Below are 19,513 nucleotides of genomic sequence, written 5' to 3'. Positions count from 1 at the left end.
GGTTGTGACCACCCTCCAGAGGAGCCAGATTCGAGCTCTCGAAACTCCTAAGTTCAGAGGACACTTCTTCCCATTCTGTTGTCTTCCTGTAGTAAATGTCATTTAATATTCTGTGTGATTCTTGTAGATAAATTTTAAAATATTTGTGAATTCACTGTATCTTGCTTTTGGACAGCAGTCAGGTTTGAATCATGTTAGTCATTTGCAGTAAAACTCTAGATAGACTTTTTAGATAAAAGCTAATTTATTAATGCAAACCATTCACTTATATGCATATACTTATTGTGTGTGGGTGTGTTTATTTTCTTGTAGTCACCTTCTGCACACTTTGAGAATTCTTTTTTTCATTTAATGAAAAAGTTTTGCTAATCTGAGTGTGTGTGTGTGTGTGTGTTTCTAGCAGTAGAAGAAATTACTTGGGGGAGGAATGTATTTGTTTTCCCACTTAAATATAAAATGTTACATTTATCTCATGAGTCATATGATGTCATTCACTGCTGTGGGAAAAAATAAAATAAGAAATGGTTTAAAAATAGCAGTGACATCACACAGACATTTTAATACATCAGAAGAATTTTTTGCTTTCTTTAGAAAAGTTTGAAATAGGTAATTCTGAGTGGTTTTGATAGGTCATAGCAAAGTTGAGCTCCTTTAATACCACCATATTTCACCTCTGGCATGTCACTTCTCTCCAGTCCTTCCTCTGAAAACAGGACATTGTCTACATGTTTTGTCACTAAAACCTCGTAAGCTCTGGGCGCACCTCTCACTGGCATCCTACTGCGTATGTGTGCGTGCAAGTTTTAGAAGATCTCGAGTGTATTCTGAAACTTTACTCTTTGCTTTAAAAGTAAAGAGTTTAGTATACCTTATACTGTGGTAACATTTGGAAGGACACCTCGGCTGGTATCAGATGTGCCCCTGGGTGGGAGCCTCTGTGTGGCTGCTTTGCCGGAGGAGGACTGCCGCAGAAGCCCACGCTCTGGACCGAGGGGCGGGCCGAGGCTTGTGCACTCGCGGTCACAATCCTGCTTTCCGCTTCTTTTCCAGCTGCTATTTAAACAAGGCTTTTCATATCTGGTCCCGGAGAGAGAGATTCTCCCCCACTTTTGTAAACAACGTGCTCTCCCACACGGAAAAGGTGCACTCTGCGCCCGCCTGGATGCTGCTCGCCAGGGTGGCTGGCGCGGCGCCCATGCTGGACTACTCCACCATCATCGAGGCCTGGGAGAGGATGAGCAGGTGCGCGTGCTTGTCACGGAGTCCTGGACACAGGGCTTGTGTCTTGAGGAAGTGGGCCCTCTCGTAGCTGTCCGTGTACATGGATCTTTTGTTTAAATTCTAGTGTAAAAACCAAGAGGGAAAGTGGAATCACTGTTAAGCTTTGATTGTCCGAGTACATGAAGTGCTGCCGCGTTCCCCAACTTGACTTGTGGGCTGGGCTACCCTCCTTCCTCCAGCACTAATAACCTGGAGAGAAGCGTTGTGTTGGCAGCAACGTGTCCCGTGGTCCTGAACTGATGCCTCCTCTGCCCTCTCCCCAGGCAGCAGGACCCCGATGAAGCCACCTTGGGGCACATCCTGTGTGTCATCAGACACATCGCCAAGCATCTTCCCCAGAGCACCCGGGACATGGTGACAGGTGAGCGTCTACTGGAGGATCATGAAAAGGCTTGCCTCTCACTTTATTTTGAGAGTTAAAAACCTGGAGGCAATTGACTCTTTTTAGATGTTCTCAAGAAAAAGCTGAATGGATTCTGCTGGTCGACAATGTTGATCACCCCAGCGGTTGACACTTTGCAAAGCCTGTGCCGGGTAACTGCAGAGACACCAGCGGAGGAGCAGGTACGCTACAGACTCATGGGCATGTCTGTCGTTTGTCTATATGGAGACAGAATGCTCTGCCCTTAGTCTGGGGGTGTGTTCTCCACGGTGCACCTGGAAGGGCAGTTAAGTCTTTAAGGAAGCGCCCATATGACAAGCAGTTGACCTTCCCCAAGAAGACCTTGGCTGCTAAAGACACAGCACCCTTAGGAGGTCACCTCCTTGGTTCTGGGCACCAGTGTCTTCTAGGAAGCATGCATCCTGGGCACTTCAGTCACTCGGTTGTGTCTGACTCTTTGCGACCCCATGGACTGCAGCACGCCAGGCCTCCCTGTCCATCACCAACTCCTGGAGTCCACCCAAACCCGTGTCCATCGAGTCGATGATGCCATCCAGCTATCTCATCCTCTGTCGTCCCCTTCTCCTCCTGCCCTCAATCTTTCCCAGCATCAGGGTCTTTTCCAATGAGTCAGCTCTTCACATCAGGTGGCCAAAGTATTGGAGTTTCAGCTTCAACATCAGTCCTTCCAATGAATATTCAGGTGTGATTTCCTTTAGGATGGACTGGTTGGATCTCCTTGCAGTCCCAGGGACTCTCAAGAGTCTTCTCTAACACCACAGTTCAAAAGCATCAGTTCTTTGGCACTCAGCTTTCTTTATGGTCCAGCTCTTACATCCCTATATGACTACTGGAAGAACCATAGCTTTGACTCTACGGACCTTTGTGGGCAAAGTAATGTCTCTGCTCTTTAATATGCTGTCTAGGTTCGTCGTAGCTTTTCTTCCAAGGAGTAAGTGTCTTTTAATTTCATGACTGCAGTCACCATCTGCAGTGATTTTGGAGCCTAAGAAAATAAAGTCGGTTACTGTTGTCATTGTTTCCCCATCTGTTTGCCATGAAGTGATGGGATTGGATGCCGTGATCTTTTTGAATGTTTTTTGAATGTTGAGTTTTCAGCCAGCTTTTTCACTCTCCTCTTTCACTTTCATCAAGAGCCTCTTTGATTCCTCTTTGCTTTCTGCCATAAGGTTTCTGCCATCTGCGTATCTGAGGTTATTGATATTTCTCCTGGCAATCTTGATTTCAGCTTGTGCTTCATCCAGCCCAGTATTTCACATGATGTACTCTGCATGTAAATTAAATAAGCTGGGTGGCAATAGACAGCCTTGGCATACTCCTTTCCCAATTTGGAACCACTCTGTTGTTCCATGTCCGGTTCTAACTGTTGCCTCTTGACCTGTATACAGGTTTCTCAGGAGACAGGTTAGGTGGTCTGGTAGCCCCATCTCTTTAAGAGTTTTCCACAGTTTGCTGTGATCCACACAGTCAAAGGCTTTAGCATAATCAATAAAGCATGAATGAGTGAAGTCGCTCAGTCGTGTCCAACTCTTTGCAACCCTGTGGACTGTAGCCTACCAGCCTGCTCTGTCCATGGGATTCTCCAGGCAAGAATACTGGAGTGGGTTGCCATTTCCTTCTCCAGTAAGCATAAGTAGATGTTTTTCTAAAATTCTCTTCCTTTTTCTATGATTCACGACATGTTGGCAATTTGATCTCCGGTTCCTCTGCCTTTTCTAAATCCAGCTTGAACATCTGGAAGGTCTTGGTTCACATACTGTTGAAGCCTAGCTTGGAGAATTTTGAGCGTTACTTTGCCAGCGTGTGTGATGAGTGCAATTGTGCAGGAGTTTGAACATTCTTTAGCCTTGCCTTTCTTTGGGATTGGAATGAAAGTTGACCTTTTCCAGTTCTGTGGCCGCTGCTGAGTTTTCCAAATTTGCTGGCATATTGAGTGTGTAGCACTTTCACAGCATCATCTTTTAGGATTTGAAATAGCTCAGCCTGAATTCCATCATCTCCACTAGCTTTGTTTGCAGTAATGCTTCCTAAGGCCCACTTGACTTTGCATTCCAGGATGTCTGACTCTGGGTGAATGATGATACCATCACTGTTATCTGAGTCATTAAGATCTTTTTTGTACAGTTCTTCTATGTGCTCTTCTAGGAAGCATGCCTGCTGGGCACTTGGTCCCAAGGTGGAATCTGCAGAGTTGTGTTTGCGTCATCACAGGCTGGTCGCTCACAGCAGCCTGCTAGCCGCTCCTGCTGCCGTCCCCCCCTCCCAGGGGGTGAGTGCTCCCCTGCTGGGGGATCCCCTTCGGCCCGGGAGGTCTTGGTAGATCTTTGTGTTATTTCCCCCTAATGTCTCTGGTCCCACAGCCTCCTGCTGACGCGCATTCTGGAAACTCCCTCACAGACCAGCGTTCTGTGGGAGACGGGGGATTAGTTCAACTTCTGAATGCTCTCCATTTCCGTATCTCTAATGATGAAGCATCTTGTTACCACGTATTCAGTTTTTGTCATGAAATATACTCCTGAGAGTGAAGAAAGTGAGAGTGTTAGTTGCTCAGTCATGTCCGACTTGCTGCAACCCCATGGGCTGTAGCCTGCCAGGCTCCTCTGTCTGTGGAATCCTCCGAGGAAGAATACTGCAGTGGGTAGCCATTCCCTCTCCAGGGGATCTTCCTAACCCAGGGATCGTACCTGAGTCTCCCACATGTTAGGTAGATTCTTTACCGTCTGAGCCACCAGGGATGCCTGAAATAGACTTCTGAACAGTGCTAATCATAATGAAACAGTGTAGGACTGGGGGTTAGTAATAATGATTTTAAAAGTCAAAAATTAGATAAATTGCTGAAATATTGAGTTGGCCAGAAAGTTTGCTGTTGTTTTTCTGTAACATTTTATGGAAAAACCCAAACGAACTTTATGGCCAACCCAATAAATTTACATTTCCTAGAATAAAAACATTATTGCTTCATCTGAGCTACCTGCCACCTTCCTATGCTTCCTTTTCTTGTATAAGTTCCTTTTAAAAAGTCCTTCCCTCATAAGTTAACAGGTATAGTAAGACAGCATATGTAACTTTTTTGCTTAGGGTATGAGCAGGTTGAAATTTACTTAATTAAAAATGCCAAGCTCTTTCTGTGTCTGGGATTTTCCTTACTAAACTTTTTGGCGCTTCTTGGTGAAAGGGATACTTCTTTTATTTGATTTTCTAACCATTTATCTCTGATCCAAGAAAGTGTGTGAAAACCTTTTAAATACGGAACATTCCCTAAGTAGGGAGCCTGTGTGAATAGCAGGACACAGGTGAAAACAAGCGCTGACCCTGAGGGGAGAGCGCTGCAGGGACAGCGGGGGCTGTGGCGGTGCTGAGGGTGCCATCTTGCTGGCGTCTGAGGCGCGGAGCCAGGCCTGCCGCTGGGACCCCGGGTCCCCAGCACTGGCTGGAGGAGGGTCTGCATGGGGGGGAGCCGGGCCGTGAGGACGCACTGTCTGCCCGCCACTGGCCCCAGTGCTCAGAACAGTAAGCTGGGTCATTGTGTGTCTGTGGGGAAGGCTGAGTTCTCTTCTCACGTACAAGCTGAGACTGGAAGAGTGTGGAGCTCACTGCTGTGTTAGGAGAAGGCGGGGTTTAGCTCTGCCCACACAGCGTGGTAGACGGGACTGGGGCCCGATACCGCCCAGACGCCGGGGGTGATTTCCATCCAGGGGACCAGAGACATACCTCTGTTTCTTTTTTGTCTATAAATGAACATCCTGTGTTTTACGGAGAAAAACAGGTACCAAAGACACGACCACCAAGCCGTAGGCTGGGGCCGTGGGCCTCGCTGCTGGGTCGGTGGCCGTGAGCTGACGGCGTGGTGGAGCTGTGGTCAGCACTGGGCACACGCGTGGGCCGTGTGAGTGGCGCTGGGGTTGGAGCAGAGGTGCAGTCGTGCTGTCTGAGACCAGTACCCCGTCCTCTGTCTCAGGACAGCCTTCAGAGCAGGGTGGGTGAGACCGGTGAGCAGCCGCGAGGGATCAGAGCAGGCTAGCAGGGGCGGTTGAGGGGCCTGGCGTGTGCAGCTGGAGGAGGAGGCCTGTGGCCGCAGTCTGCCTGGCTCTGCACACGCGACTGGAGACCTAGACGACAATCAGACCGATTCAGTGTCAGTTAGGACCGGTTTGGACCAGTAGGTGGAGATCGCAAGGAGACAGGCTTCGGGAGACTAAAGAAAACCCGTTCTGAGGTCTGCCTGGACTGGACAGACTTGCCTCTGGTCACGTCTCTGGTCCCTGGGAGTGCCAGGGCAGTGCTGGAGGTAGGGCGGGCGCGCCCGTGGGGAGAGAGCCCGGGGCTGATGGGCAGCTCCCCCAGACTTTGAAGTCTTCCTCTCATGAGCAGCCGGGGGCCTGGGGACCCAGACAGCTGGGACAGAGCACGTCCGTTCCAGAAGCTCCAGGCTGCGCTGTTGTTCTGTAAAATGCAGCAGTAGCATGCACACGTTTTAGGCCGAGTCAGCCGCAGACGTCTGGGTTGTGGTGGTGGTTTGCCACCAGTTTGGCAAACCTTGAGTACCGCCTTGTGGTTGAGCTGCTGGGCGCTGTCTGGTTTTGATATCATAGAGTGAGTTTGGGAGTTGTCCTTCCTTTGCAATTTTCTGTAAGAGTTTGCGCAGGATAGGTGCTAGCTCTTCTCTAAACTTTTGGTAGAATTCACCTGTGAAGCCATCTGGTCCTGGTCTTTTATTTTTTGGAAGATTTTTTTATTACAGTTTTGATTTCCATGTTTGTGATTGGTCTGTTCATATTTTCTGTTTCTTCCTGGTTCCATTTTGGAAGGTTATACTTTTCTAAGAGTTTGTCCATTTCTTTCATATTTTCCATTTTATTGGCATGTAGTTGCTCATAGTAGTCTCTTACGATCTTTTGTATTTCTCTGTTGTCTGTTATATTTCTCTGTTGTCTGTTGTAACTTTTTCATTTCTAATTTTATTCATTTGAGTCTTCTCCCTTTTTTTCTTGATGAGCCTTGCTGTTTGTCAGTTTTGTTTATCTTCTCAAAGCATCAGCTTTTAGTTTGATTGATCTTTGCTATAGTCTCCTTCATGTCTTCCTCATTTCTTTCTGCTCTGATCTTTATGATGTCTTTCTTCTACTAACTTTGGGGTTTTTTGTTCTCTTTCTAGTTGCTGTAGGTGTAAGGTTAGGTTACTTATTTGATGTCTCTTTTGTTTCTTGAGGTAGGCTTGTATTGCTATAAACTTCCTTTTTAGCACTGCTTTTACTGAATCCCATAGGTTTTGAGTTGTCATGTTTTCACTGTCATTTGTTTCTAAGCATATTTTGATTTCCTTTTTGATTATTTTACTGATCTGTTGGTTATTTAGAAGCATACTGTTTAACCTCCATGTGTTTGTATTTTTCATAGTTTTTTTCCCCTCTATAATTGATATCTAATCTCATAGCATTGTCGGGAAAGATGCTTGAAATGATTTCACTTTTTAAAAATTTACCAATGTTTGATTTATGGCCCAGGGTGTGATCTGTCTTGGAGAATGTTCTGTGTGCACTTGAGAAAAAAAAGTAAAATCTAGGAAGATGGTACTGATGATCCTATTTACAGGGCAGCAAAGGAGACGCAGACATAAAGAATAGACTTGTGGACACTGAGAAAGGGAGAGGGTGGGAAGACTTGAGAGCGCAGCACTGAAGCATATAAATTACCATGTGTGAAATAGACAGCTGGGGGAATTTGCTCTATGATGCAGGGAACCCAAAGCTGGTGCTCTATGACAGCCTAGAAGGGTGGGATGAAAAGGGAGGTGAGGGGGAGGGTTAAGAGGGAAGGGGATATATGTGTACCTATGGCTGATTCATGTTGATATATGGCACAAACCATCACAGTATTGTAAAGTAATTGTCCTCCAATTAAAAATAAAATAAAGATGTAAAAGATAGCGACTGTCTGACAGAGTGGTGGCCTGTCACGGTGTGGAGCCGCTCAGCTCAGCCTGGGTGTTTAGTGACATCCAGGTCATAGGGAGCAGCTAAGACCCTCTTCAGCCCGTTGTGTGTGGTGAGGTGCGTGGGCTGGAGATGGGACCCCTGGAAGTCACTTTCACTAACAAGAGACTCTGAAAACTTGTCTCTAATGAATACATTCCAGGAGGATAACAACTATTTTTTTTAGTCTGTTTATTTAAAATACACTCTTTATTACAGCAGTTAATTCACCATCTACATATGCCAGAAGAATTGCAATGTGTTTGTTATTGGAGGAGCACTGCTGTTACAGATCTCTTAGAAATTAGGGCTCTAGACCTTCCTGAGTAGATGTATTTCCCTCTTATAGAGCAAATGTAGAAAGAAAGACTTTACATATACAAAAGACATTTATATATAAAATAAGTATACATATACAAAACGTAGTAGGTAGAGTATTAGAAAGAGCATACATAAAGTGTTCTTTGTGAATTCCGCTTAACCAGTTCATATTGCCAGGTTGCCAAAAGAAAGAGCAAAGATGCAAAAACATGATGGCTAGGATTTTTCTTGGCTTCCAGTTTATGCATTTGGAGGCCATAGCGTTTCTTCCGAGCGAGCTGTGTGCCATGGGCAGTCTGCTGGATGCGTGGCGCCCCTCACATGTGACCTTTGACTTGCCACAGGAGTTACTGGCGCAGGTGTCTGGGGACGTGCTTGCCACCTGCGTGCGCCACCTTTCTGACATCATCCTGAGGGAGGACGGGCCGGGCCGGATGAGAGAAGACCTGATGGTGAGTGGCTGCTGTCTCGCCACGCTCCCCCTGCCACGTCGGCAGGGCTGGGAATGCCTTTGTGGTGTGTGTCTCCAACACTGTGAACAGAAGGACGTTCCCAGCCTGGTGCTTACTCTTCTTTTCTAGAAGTTTTTACTGGTGACCTATTCATTTTCTTCTCACTTACTACCTGGGGGAAACTGGCAAATGTTTCTCCCAGTTGGATCCTGTGAGATTCCTGATCCAACAGGGAGAACAGTGTGTGTTGTGAGTTCAGAAGTAACAGGTGAGAAGAGAGTAAAGTGAGTGGCTCCTGCTTCTCGGGGCTTGAGTTTGATGTTTTGTAAAATTGTCTACTGTGTCTGCTGAGTGGTTTGACCACCAGACCATAGAACAGTTCCCAGGTCACATGTGAAACAAGAAGAGATGTTTGAAAGCTGGAGGAATCTGTGCCCCAGGAGCAGCGAGATTGTGTGACATGCACCCGCTTTAGAAATTGTGTCTTGAAGAGGTGCCTTTGAGTCTTGGCACACGGGGCCCATTTTCTCATCCGAGTGGCTGGCTGTCAGCAAAACATTGGTGATTCTGATTCTGGCATCTGACACCGTCCAGTGAGGCCTTTTAGGCCGGGCCATCACTTAGCTGAGACTGGCCGTTTTCCTCATCTGTTTGTTCAGTTCAGTTCCCCCTCACACTTGAAGCTGGGGGTCGATGGCTATGTTTCGAGTTTTTGGAGGAGAAGACCCTTTGTGCTGAGACACCAATACGCTCCCAGTTCAGTAATTAGAAATATCCTTATCAATAGGAACCCTAGTGTTTTGGGTCAGAGGCCGCAGTGTGTAGAGTGGCCCTAACCCAGGGCTTCTCTGGAGGCTCTTTCTCTGTGGATGGGTCTGAGATTCCCTACTCAGTGTAAGAAAAACATGTAATATGACCAGTGAGTTTTCCTTAGTAAGACTTTTTTTTTCTATTCAATATGTCACCAAAATCTACCCTTCAGTCAAAATATATGGAGAAGTTTCCCGTATATATACTATTTACTTCACTCTTATTTAAATATAATTCAAATATTCCATCAGTCCACTGAGATACAGTATGTTCAGGTCTCACTAAGCACACATATCATTATTAGCTTTCTTACTCTAAAAAATCTTTATTTAACATTTTACTGTTTAGTTAGTATCACCCTTGTATTTTTATGATTGAGTAATTAAAATGGTGTTGCTTAACTATTAAGCTGAACATCCTCAATAAAGACACAGTAATGGTGCCTTGAGGTTTTAATGAGTTCCGGTAGGAATCTTACTAGTAAGCTAACCAGGAGGACGATTTGAAAGTGCCTTTAAAGGGTGTAGCAGCCTCTATGCCCCCTCGTCCTACACGACCCTTCTGAGGAGGCAGAGGGCAGGGCTGGGCGTCGGAGACGATGCAAACGGGAAAGGATTCCGTCACCTAGACGCATGGTGATAGCGTGGTGAACTGACAGCGGCCATGATTTTTAGCACACTTCTGTGTCGTCGTCAAACATATCTGTTGTCTACACTGACATGAAAGGATGCCTGATGTTGAAATTTAGAATTGCGACCTTCAACCTAGTGTGATTGGTAAGTGTGGGAGAAAAGCAAGCATGAAGCCCTGTGACCATAAAAATACTTTGAAAAGAAAGTCATCCAGAAAAACAAGGATGGTGTCTTGTGGGTGGTGGGATTGTGAGTCGGGTGTTCTGTGTTCCCGTTCACTCGGAAGCACCGAGGTCAACCCTGTTATCACAGTGTAACTGCTAGCCAGTGCCCCTTTGACTTGCAGGAGTATCTAGATGTAGATGATAAAGCTATATGGTCACCCTAGTTTAGGCAGTGGCTGAGTTTTTACAACGGCTGTGTCTTGTTTCGGGGGAAGAAGACAGTCATTTAATTAGCGGGACAAAAAGAGAACTCCGCTGATGCAGCCTTCATCCCGCTGGAGTTCGTTTTCTTCTGCCTGACTCTTATTGCAGAACCAATTCTCTTTGCAGGTGAAGTATGTTTTCACCTTAGGAGACGTCGCCCAGCTCTGTCCAGCCAGAGTGGACCAGAGGACCACGCTCCTGATCCTGTCTATCCTGGCCGCATCTCCCAGCAGAGAGCCTCGTAAGGCCCTTGATGTGCCCCCATGCCTGCTGCCCAGGGCCGCTTCGCCCTGAGCAGTGCAGTAAGCTCGCCTCCCCTCCCTCCCCCAGGGCCCCGGGCACCCCCAGGCAGCAGTGCGGCCCTGGCCTCCCAGCCCCTCTCCCAGGTCCAGGGCGTGGTCATGCCCTCCGTGATCAGAGCGCACGCCGTCATCACCTTGGGTGAGTCAGAAGCACGGGCAGCCTCTGCACGTGCTCTGGGTCTTCAGTAAGCCAGTGGTCTGTACCTGGCGGGGTGCGTAGCCTGGCAGGGCCCTCCCTGTGGGTCGCTGTCAGTACACTGGGGTTCCTGTGGTGCTTTTACACTCAGTCTGTTCGTCAGATTTTTCAAAAATCTCAGAACTAAATAAGAGCAAAGTGTTCGCCAGGCCGAAAAAAAAGGTTCAGACACAAAACTCAGCAACATCCTTTCTTCTCCTAGCTATGAACGAGAGGTGACATAAAGGGCACAGTTGTGTGTTTACCTAGCTCAGGTTTCAAGTTCATTATTAAGCTTTTTACTTATACTGATTATGTGTATAATCAAAAGTAAGAAGTATCATCAGTTACATTTTATTGGTCATTTCCAGGTAAGTCGAAAACTCCCCAATTCGTATGTTGACTTTAGAAGAAGGCCTTTGTCCTGCCACAGAGGAGTATCTCAGTGTGTCTGTCTCGTGTAACCGGGGGTGGGGAGTATATGTATTTTGAGCTTCTTAATATTTAGTATGGGTCTGTCTGCCTTTTGCTTATTTGTTTGTGATTATTGATGTGATGTTGTAACTGTAACTAAATAAAATCCCTAGCAAGATCTAGCTGGAGAGCCTATAAGGTAGAGAATGAAGGTAGAGTCGGGTCTGTCTCTTGGGGACAGGGAAGCTGTGCTTGCAGCACGAGGATCTCGCAAAGGAGAGCGTGCCCGTCCTGGTGCGGGAGCTGGAGGTGGGCATCGACGGGAACGTCCTCAACAACATTGTTGTCGTCCTGTGCGACCTCTGCGTCCGCTACACGGCCCTGGTGGACAAGTACGTCCCCACCATCTGCACGTGTCTGAAGGACCCTAACCCGTTCGTCCGGAAGCAGGCGCTGCTCCTCCTCGCCGGCCTCCTGCAGGTGTGCATCGGGCTGGCCCGCTCGCCGCGGCCCCTCTGGTGGGGCTGGGGGGGGTGGGGCATCTGAGCAGCGGAATTAAGCGTGCATCCTCTTTCTCTCTGCAGGAGGACTTTGTGAGGTGGAAGGGCTGCCTCTTTTTCCGTTTTGTCATCACAGTTGTGGACCCGAACCCAGAGGTCGCTAGGTGAGCCTCTTGCCTCGCACCAGGCAGCCGAGTGATTGGCCTAGTTTCTGGAAAGTTCTCCTTAAAATTGCTTTGGATTTGCGTCTTGTAGGATTTAGTGAGGTTTTGGCAGTTGCCAGATAATCAGTCAAGTTTTAAAATACTGAACTGTACAACAAAGCTTTAGTTCTCATGTAAGTTTAAGAACAAAAGCACCACGGTCCAGCTGACCATGGGAGAATCCCAGCACCAGCACATTTGCTGACACTGTTTGTCCCGAAGAGAGGAGTTAGAGCAGGGCCAGCCTCTGCCATGTTAGCTGTCGAAGCAGAAGCTGAGCTTACAGCACGACTTACAGTCGACTTCTAGGCCAGTAATGTAAGAGTTCAGACTTTCCTCTAAGTGCAGAAACTAAAGAACGTGTTCTAGGAGGTAAGACAATTGCTCAGTGTGGAATGAGAGTGTACAGTTTACAGGGCTCCTTGGAAATGGGTATTTCCTGAGTATTAGAAGGCAAGAGAGTTGCCTTGCCACTTGTTCATTCCTGTCCTTCTGAAATTTTCTTAAAGATTTCTTTTCAAGGGGTTGAGAAATGATCTCACAGAATTTGCTAACCTCAGTTGTGTTCCGTGAATAATGCTGTTTAAAGCAAGTCTATAGTTGGAAAATAGTGTTGAATGCATGGCAGGAGCTCCCACAGTTGAAAAGAGGTCTTTACAAATTAACTCTAAATAGCATGTAATAATGGGTCTCTCTGGTTCTAAATGGGCTTCTCTGGTTGCTCAGACAGTAAAGTATCCGCCTGAAATGCAGGAGACCCAGTTTGATGCCTAGGTCAGGAAGATCCCCTGGAGAAGCGAAAGGGCTACTCACTCCAGTGTTTTTGCCTGGAGGATCCCATGGGCAGAGCAGCCTGGTGGGCTACAGTCCATGGGGTCATAAAGAGTCGGACAGGACTGAGCAACCAACACTTTCACTTGTACTTGTTCTAAGTATGGTCACCAGTGGTTTACTCTGGGTTCCGTGGAAGAATTTCTGTTTGGTCTCCTTTGGGTCTGTTTCTCCAAGGAGGAGCATTTACCTGACAAGCTGGGAGAAGGCTGGCGTGCTGATTGCATGTCTAGAGCCAGAGTCGGAGGCGAGGCTCCTGCGCTCGCTTTCTCTCTGTGTAGGTGGGGAAGGTGTTCGGCCGCTGCACGGGGCCCTCACCTCCTCCAGCCAGACCGGCCCCAGGCCCCGTCTGGGGCCGGGAGTGGAGAGGAGCCCAGGCCGGCCCCGGGCCCTGTGTGCCGTGGGGGGCCGGGAGCAGAGAGGAGCTCAGTGTGCGAGCCCCTCCCGGATGTGTTACAGCCCCGACGGCTGCGTGGAGCACGCAGTGATGAGGTCACGAGTCAGAGGGACACTAGAGGACAGGCAGGTGTCCCCACAGAGTGCCTCGCGCTCTGTGCCCATTTTAGCCCTGCCCTCTGAGTTGGTTTGAACCATGGCAAAATGTGGAGCATGAGTTGAAGAGCTTTGAAAAGCTCATTTAAATTAACCTTTTCATCTATTTTTAGGGCAAAGGTCAGGCCTATGTGCTTCCTTTATACGTGTTAATTTTTCCATATGTGTCTGCTAGGACAGATCTTCACAAGAGACTGTAGCGGTAGAGCCCTGTGAATTTACTTTTGGAACCTGACGGTTCCAGCATGAGCAAAATTGCATGACTTTTTTTAAAATCAATTTTTACTGGAGTATAGTTGATTGACAATGTTGTGTTTCTGCTGTCCAGCAAAGTGAATCAGTTATATTATACGTGCATCCACTCTTTTTTAGATTCTTTTCCCATATAGGTCATTAAAGAGTATGAAGTGTGTTCCCTGTGCTATACAGCAAGTCCTTATTTTATACATAGTAGTGTGTATATGTCAATCCCAGTTCAGTTGAGTTCAGTCGCTCAGTCATGTCTGACTCTTTGTGACCCCATGGACTGCAGCACGCAGGGCCTCCCTGTCCATCACCAACTCCTGGAGTTTACTCAAACTCATGTCCGTTGAGTCGGTGATGCCATCCAACCATCTCGTCCTCTGTTGTCCCCTTCTCCTCCCGCCTTCAGTCTTTCCCAGCATCAAGGTCTTGTCCAGTGTCAACACCAACCTCCCAATTTATCCCTCCCCTCCTTTCCCCCTTGGTAGCCATAAGTTTGTTTTCTCCAACTGTGGCTCTTCTTTTTTGTAAATCAGTTCATTTGTACCATTTTTTAGACCGCACCTGTAAGTGGTATCGTGATGTTTGTCTTTCTGTCTGGCTTCCCTCACTTGTGATACCTCCAGGTCCACCGTGTTGTTGCGTGTGGCGTTATCCCCTTCCTTCTGGCGAGTGCTGTTCCGCAGCATGTGTGCGCCCCACTATCCTCACCCGTCCCTCCGCTGATGGACGCCTAAGCCACGGCCATGTCCTGGCTGCTGCGCCTGGTGCCCAGTGAGCACGGGGTGGGTGTACCTTGTCAGGCTGTGGCTTCCTTCCGTGACATTCTGGATCGGTCCTAAACTACAAACCCCCAGTGTGGGGGCCGCAAGCTTGTATGAGATGTACCGTCTGCCCACTAGGTGAGCCCTTCAGACAGCAGTCAGGATGATGGCCAGGCAGCAAACAGGTCGGCTGTCTCAGGGGACAGGGCAGACGCTGCAGCTCTGCAGGAAGGCAGAGGGGGACTGCAGTGAGGGGTTGTTGACATAGAAAAGGAAGAAGAGCAGAGATGGCTCGATTGGGGAGAAAAGTGAGTAACTGAGGATCCAGAGGGCTCCGTGCGGGACAGGTGAGGGGATGAGGGAGTCAGAGAGCTGTCAGAACAGCAGGGGCTCCAGGTGTTGTGACACAGAGTCTGGGTCCCTGGAGTCGATGAAGCCGGGAGAACAGGAGGCTGTGTGGACAGTGAAGGTGCTCTCAGAGACTGTTGCAGGCTGTCCAGGCTCCTGGAACAAGCCCCACAGCTTGGGCAGCTGATGAGCAGCAGACACTGCCCCTTCCCTGTTTGGAAGTGAGAAGTCTGAGGTGGGCACCAGCAAAGCAATTTCCAGGGAGCCAGACCCCCACCCTGTCTACAGGGCCCCGTGTCCTCACAAGGTAGGGGGAAGGGAGGGAAGGACTCCAGGAGTTTGTTTATAAGATGCTCACCCCGTTTGCGAGAGCCTGGCCTTCATGGGCCAGTCTCCTCCCAAATGTTCACTTCCTAATAGCACCCCCTTGGGGGCCCTGTTTCCAGCGCAGGAATTTGGGGAACACAAAGTGGCATGCATGCCCTTGCAGTGATGTTGGGGCTTGGAATGGAGAAAACCAGGAAGCACTTAGCAAGCAGGTGAGGGTGAAACACATGCGTTCAGGAGTGTCCAGAGGAAAGGCTGAAGCTGGTGACCCTAGGGGTGGACGTGGGTTCTCCCCAGCAGCTGCCCCTCCCTTCCCCCACGCCCTCCCAGCCACCTTTTGCTTCAGATCACTTTTGTCAACACATTCTGTGTGGTTTTGATAACATCTGTCCACCTGGTGGGACACAGGCATCCTGGAGTCAGGGGTGGTCTCGTTTACTGCAGCATCCTTCCTGTCTGAAATGGCCTGAAGCCGAGGAGACACTCAGTGGACACTTGATGAGTCAGTGAGTGAAAATTATCGAGGCGCAGGGCGGGCCTCGTTCCTTGGGTCCTTAGAGGACAGCCCGCTTGCTGAGAGGAGGGATGGGACGGGGAGCGGTCAGCATGTTGTGGGAGCAGGACCACAGCGCACACCCGAGAAGATGCAGGCGGCAAAGCAGACCTGGGACGTGAGTGCAGGTGACAGCGGTGAGGGCTGCAGAGGCAGGGGCGTGGGTCCCGGCCCCGGCCGCGGTCAGCGCGGGGGCGGGGGTCCATCCCCGTCCCAGCCTGAGGGTGTCTGGGTCGGGACTCTAACCATCCATGGTGGCCTCCACCGAGCGGATGCCAGCTTCAGAGTAGCGTGTGTAGGAAGACATCCGACAGAAGGGGCCGTGTACGCCTCCTGCTCGATCTAAAGAGGTGATCGCACTGCTTGCCCCTGCAGCCTGTCGGGCTGATGAAACCAGATTTGGATTCTTAGTGTTCCTCGGGATTAGCTGCCCTTCCCTCTGTTTTTCACGTGCGATGGTTCTGCTGTGTGAAGTCTGCAGTGTCCCTGACTTGGGGGTGTGTTGCGTGTGGTCCCGGTTTAGGGTCCTGGGGGTGAGGAGGGCAGGAAAAGGGGCCGGCCCCAGGAGGCACCATGGAGGAGGCTGGTTTCCTGTAACTTTTCAGCTGACAGATACCAAACTGTCCCTCTTGGCAAGTTGGTCAAGCTGGTGGGATCTGTGTGTCCTCCTGCATTCAAGGCTGAGTCTCTCCCTGTGGGTCCCGGGCCTGAGCGCTGACAGGGCCCTGTCCTTATGGCCGGGCATCCTCCCTGCTCTGGACCTGCCCTCAGCCTGTGTCCAGATCCCTCGTGTCACTTATGTTCCTGTGGAGTTGACTTGTTCAGTTGGTTAAGCCCGTGATTCACCAGGGTGCTTGCCTGTCCATCTCTACCTGTACCTATTTTTGACCTAAAGTGAACAGACCAGCATCTGACATTGAAAGTCTGAAAGTCTTAGTCAGTCTTGTCCCGCTCTGTGTGACCCCGTGGACTGTAGCTCGCCAGGCTCCTCCATCCATGGGATTCTCCAGGCCACAATACTAGAGTGGGTTGCCATTCCCTTCTCCAGGGGATCTTCTTGACCCAGCGATCCGACTCGAGTCTCCTGCATTGCAGGCAGATTCTTTACTGTCTGAGCCACCAGGGAAGCCCAATTTTGTTTACTCATTCATCAGTTGATGGAGATTTGGATTGTTTCCACTTGTTGGCTATTGTAAATAATGCTGCTGTGAACATCTGTGTGCAGGTTTTTGTGTGGATGTATATTTTCTTTTCTCATGGTATTACACTTAGGTGTGGAATTGCTGGATCAGATGGCAACTCTTTATCATTTTGAGTAATTGCCAAACTGTTTGATGTAGAGTTGTACCCTAAAGCACCCGTCTTCTTGCAGAAGCGTCGCTAGGTTCTGTCTGGTGGTACATTTTCACAGGAATGACTTGAAGTCTGGGGATAAAATTCGGGCAGCTGTGGAAATGTATGAAGTTAGCCCATGAAGGGTTAACTGTTATCAGTTACCTCAAGGCTGAATCAGGGTGTTCCTTGGGAGTATCTTTGTTTATTCAGTGGTTCTCTCTCCTGTGTCACTGCTGGTGTAGCAGAGTGGCCTTGTCAGGAAAGCCCTCTGATGCTGTGCCCTTGCTGCCAGCCTGCTTTGCCGGGCCGGTCTGTGTGGAGAGGACTCAGGGCATCAGGGCGGCAGGCCTCCTCCCTGGGGATTCCCCTGAGCAGATGGAGCTTTAGCGGCTCTGTGGTCAAGGGTGCAACCCGGTGAGCAGTCCGAGATTGCAGTTGGCAGCAGGTCACTGCCCTGTTGAGGTCTCTGAGTGGCCACCTCCGACTGGCTGCGGGTGAGCTCTGAGCAGACTGACCGCATCCTGAGCCTGGAGGAGAGCCGCCCCGAGGGGTCTCGGGGGTCTTGTGCGTCCCACGGCCAAGAGCAGCGCCTCCAGGCTGTTCTTGTCCTGAGATTGCCTTCACCTCAAGATGTGAGGCAGGGTGGGTCTGGCCGGGGCACTGGCTCAGAGCCAGCCCTGCTCCTGGGTCGGCCCGGCCTGGATGCGCCCTCGCTGTCCTCGAGCGTCTGCTCCGGGAGCTGTGGGTGCTGGGCCCTGTGTCCCTTTGCTGCCGGGCTGAGCGGCCCCTGCCTGTGGAGGGTCCTGTCTGCCCTGCTCGTGGGTCTCAGGCTGAGGCAGCAGACCTCAGGTGGTCATGGCCGGCGGGTCCACCTGGAGGGGCGGTTTGGGGGCTCCTGCACATGAGGTGTGGCTGAGAGACGGTGGGCTGTGAGCTTGCAAGGACAGCTGGGGAGCCTGGGTTCAGAGGGCAGGCCCGCCCCGGAGCCGTATGTGCCAGCCTCTGCGGGAAGGCTCCTGGGGGCCTGCACAGCGTCCGCGGCCTCACCCGGCCGCGTCCCTTCTCTGCAGCACGGGGGAGGTCTGCCTGGTGCATCTGCTCCTGAAGAGGAACCCGACCATATTCTACCAGCACTTCATCGAGTGCATTTTCCATTTCACCGGCTATGAGAGGCATGAAAGTTTCAATAGGTTCCCCCAGTCGGAGAGGTGAGTGCCGAGGTGGGGCTGGCGCGGAGGGCCCTGTGGGGGCAGCCTCACCGCCAGGCACGCTGGCCCCCTGGCGGGCGGCTGGGGCGGCCCTGGGGAGAGAGGTCCTCGAGCCTCCCCGACGGGCTGCGCTGAGACGGTCCTGCTCTGCCACAGAGAGAGACGGCTCTTCTCCCTGAAGGGCGGTAAGAACAGGGCGAGAAGGATGAGGATATACAGGTTCCTCTTGGAGCACTTCACGGACGAGCAGCGGCTCAGCATCACTGCCAGGATCTTCGAAAACGTCCTGGGTAGGACTGGCCAGAGCGGGGATAAAGCGTGTGGAGTGAACTGCTGAGTGGCTGGTGGCCCAGCCACCCTGCAGCCCAGGGGCCCCGACGACCTTGGCCGTTGGCCCAACGCCCCGACTCTGGTGTCCCCGGCCGTCAGCCTGACGTCCTAGCCCCAACGGCCCGACACCCCGACCCCGATATCCTGACCCTGACGTCCTCGGCCGTCGGCCTGATGTCCTAACCCCGATGCCCTCCACCGTCAGCCTGACGCCCGAACCCCGCCATCCTAACCCCGACGTCCTTAGCCATCAGCCCCGCCCTCACGCCGACGGGCCACTGCCTCCATACATGCCCAGCACCACCACCCTCGACCGTGGGCAGCAGTTCTCAGGGTCCTCCTCTGCTTCCTCCAGCCTGTTTTGCTGACGGCGACCTGCCCCTGGACATGGAAGCCAGCGAGCTGCTCTCGGACACGTTTGAAGTGCTCAGCTCGAAGGAGATCAGGCTACAGGCGCTCAGGGCCAGAGCAGACAGGGAGCAGCTGGGGGAGGAGGAGGAGCTGGCCCAGGCCAGGGCGGCCCTGCAGGAGTCACAGAGGAAGCTCCTGTCGCAGGTGAGTGTGCTGCCCCCAGACGGGCCGCACGCCCTGTCCCAGGGTCTCCCGAGGCCCCTCCAGCCTCACCTGAACACCCACCCTGCTCGGGGCTCTTTTCTGCCTGCGCCTGCGGCTCCAGCGGCTCCCATGCGCCTGGTCCTGGTGTATGTGTGGAAGTTACACCCACTAACGATGTCTTTAGTAAGTGGGTTGGAGGCTTCCTGTCACCTTCTGGGTAAACTCTCGATGCCCTCTGTGCCTGCGCCCTCCCCCACACCCTGCACCCTGCAGCTTGCTGGCTCTGGTCTCGGGGGGCCGTGCCCTCTTCCAGCCTGCACGCCCTGCCTCCGCCTGCGGGGCCTCTACCCCCAAGCCTGCTCTGTGCCGCCTGTACACCCAGAGTCCCCCAGACACAAACCCTGCCCTGCCCCTTCACTCCCAGGCACCTCCACGGCCCCTCACACCTTGCCCCCAGCCTCACGTCGTGATACACAGCCTGGTCTGGAAGTAGCTTGAAGGCGTGAGTTCTTGGCCCCATTTCTGTAGCCTGGAAGGTTAGCCTGGTGTCCAGTGCAGAGAAGGTGTTGGGTGA

General features: G+C 50.9%; 1 protein-coding gene across 20 annotated transcripts in view; it reads left to right on the top strand.

The window, feature by feature from the left end:
- Positions 1-19,513, top strand: part of NCAPD3 (non-SMC condensin II complex subunit D3) — a 54,855-nt gene that overhangs the window by 28,347 nt on the left and 6,995 nt on the right. For all 20 annotated transcript variants that reach the window (XM_081544632.1, XM_081544630.1, XM_081544639.1 and 17 more), the window contains 11 exons: positions 1,051-1,242; positions 1,545-1,642; positions 1,730-1,845; positions 8,322-8,429; positions 10,426-10,540; positions 10,630-10,740; positions 11,432-11,670; positions 11,775-11,854; positions 17,917-18,054; positions 18,211-18,344; positions 18,740-18,939. In XM_081544632.1, the coding sequence (XP_081400758.1) occupies positions 1,051-1,242; positions 1,545-1,642; positions 1,730-1,845; positions 8,322-8,429; positions 10,426-10,540; positions 10,630-10,740; positions 11,432-11,670; positions 11,775-11,854; positions 17,917-18,054; positions 18,211-18,344; positions 18,740-18,939 (1,531 nt within the window). The remainder of the gene's footprint in view (positions 1-1,050; positions 1,243-1,544; positions 1,643-1,729; positions 1,846-8,321; positions 8,430-10,425; positions 10,541-10,629; positions 10,741-11,431; positions 11,671-11,774; positions 11,855-17,916; positions 18,055-18,210; positions 18,345-18,739; positions 18,940-19,513) is intronic.

The sequence above is a fragment of the Giraffa tippelskirchi genome, chromosome 11 (genome assembly GCF_054371585.1).
Source record: "Giraffa tippelskirchi isolate mGirTip1 chromosome 11, T2T-mGirTip1v1.2.pri, whole genome shotgun sequence".
NCBI classification, from domain to species: domain Eukaryota; kingdom Metazoa; phylum Chordata; class Mammalia; order Artiodactyla; family Giraffidae; genus Giraffa; species Giraffa tippelskirchi.
This window is presented reverse-complemented; position numbering and strand designations above follow the sequence as displayed.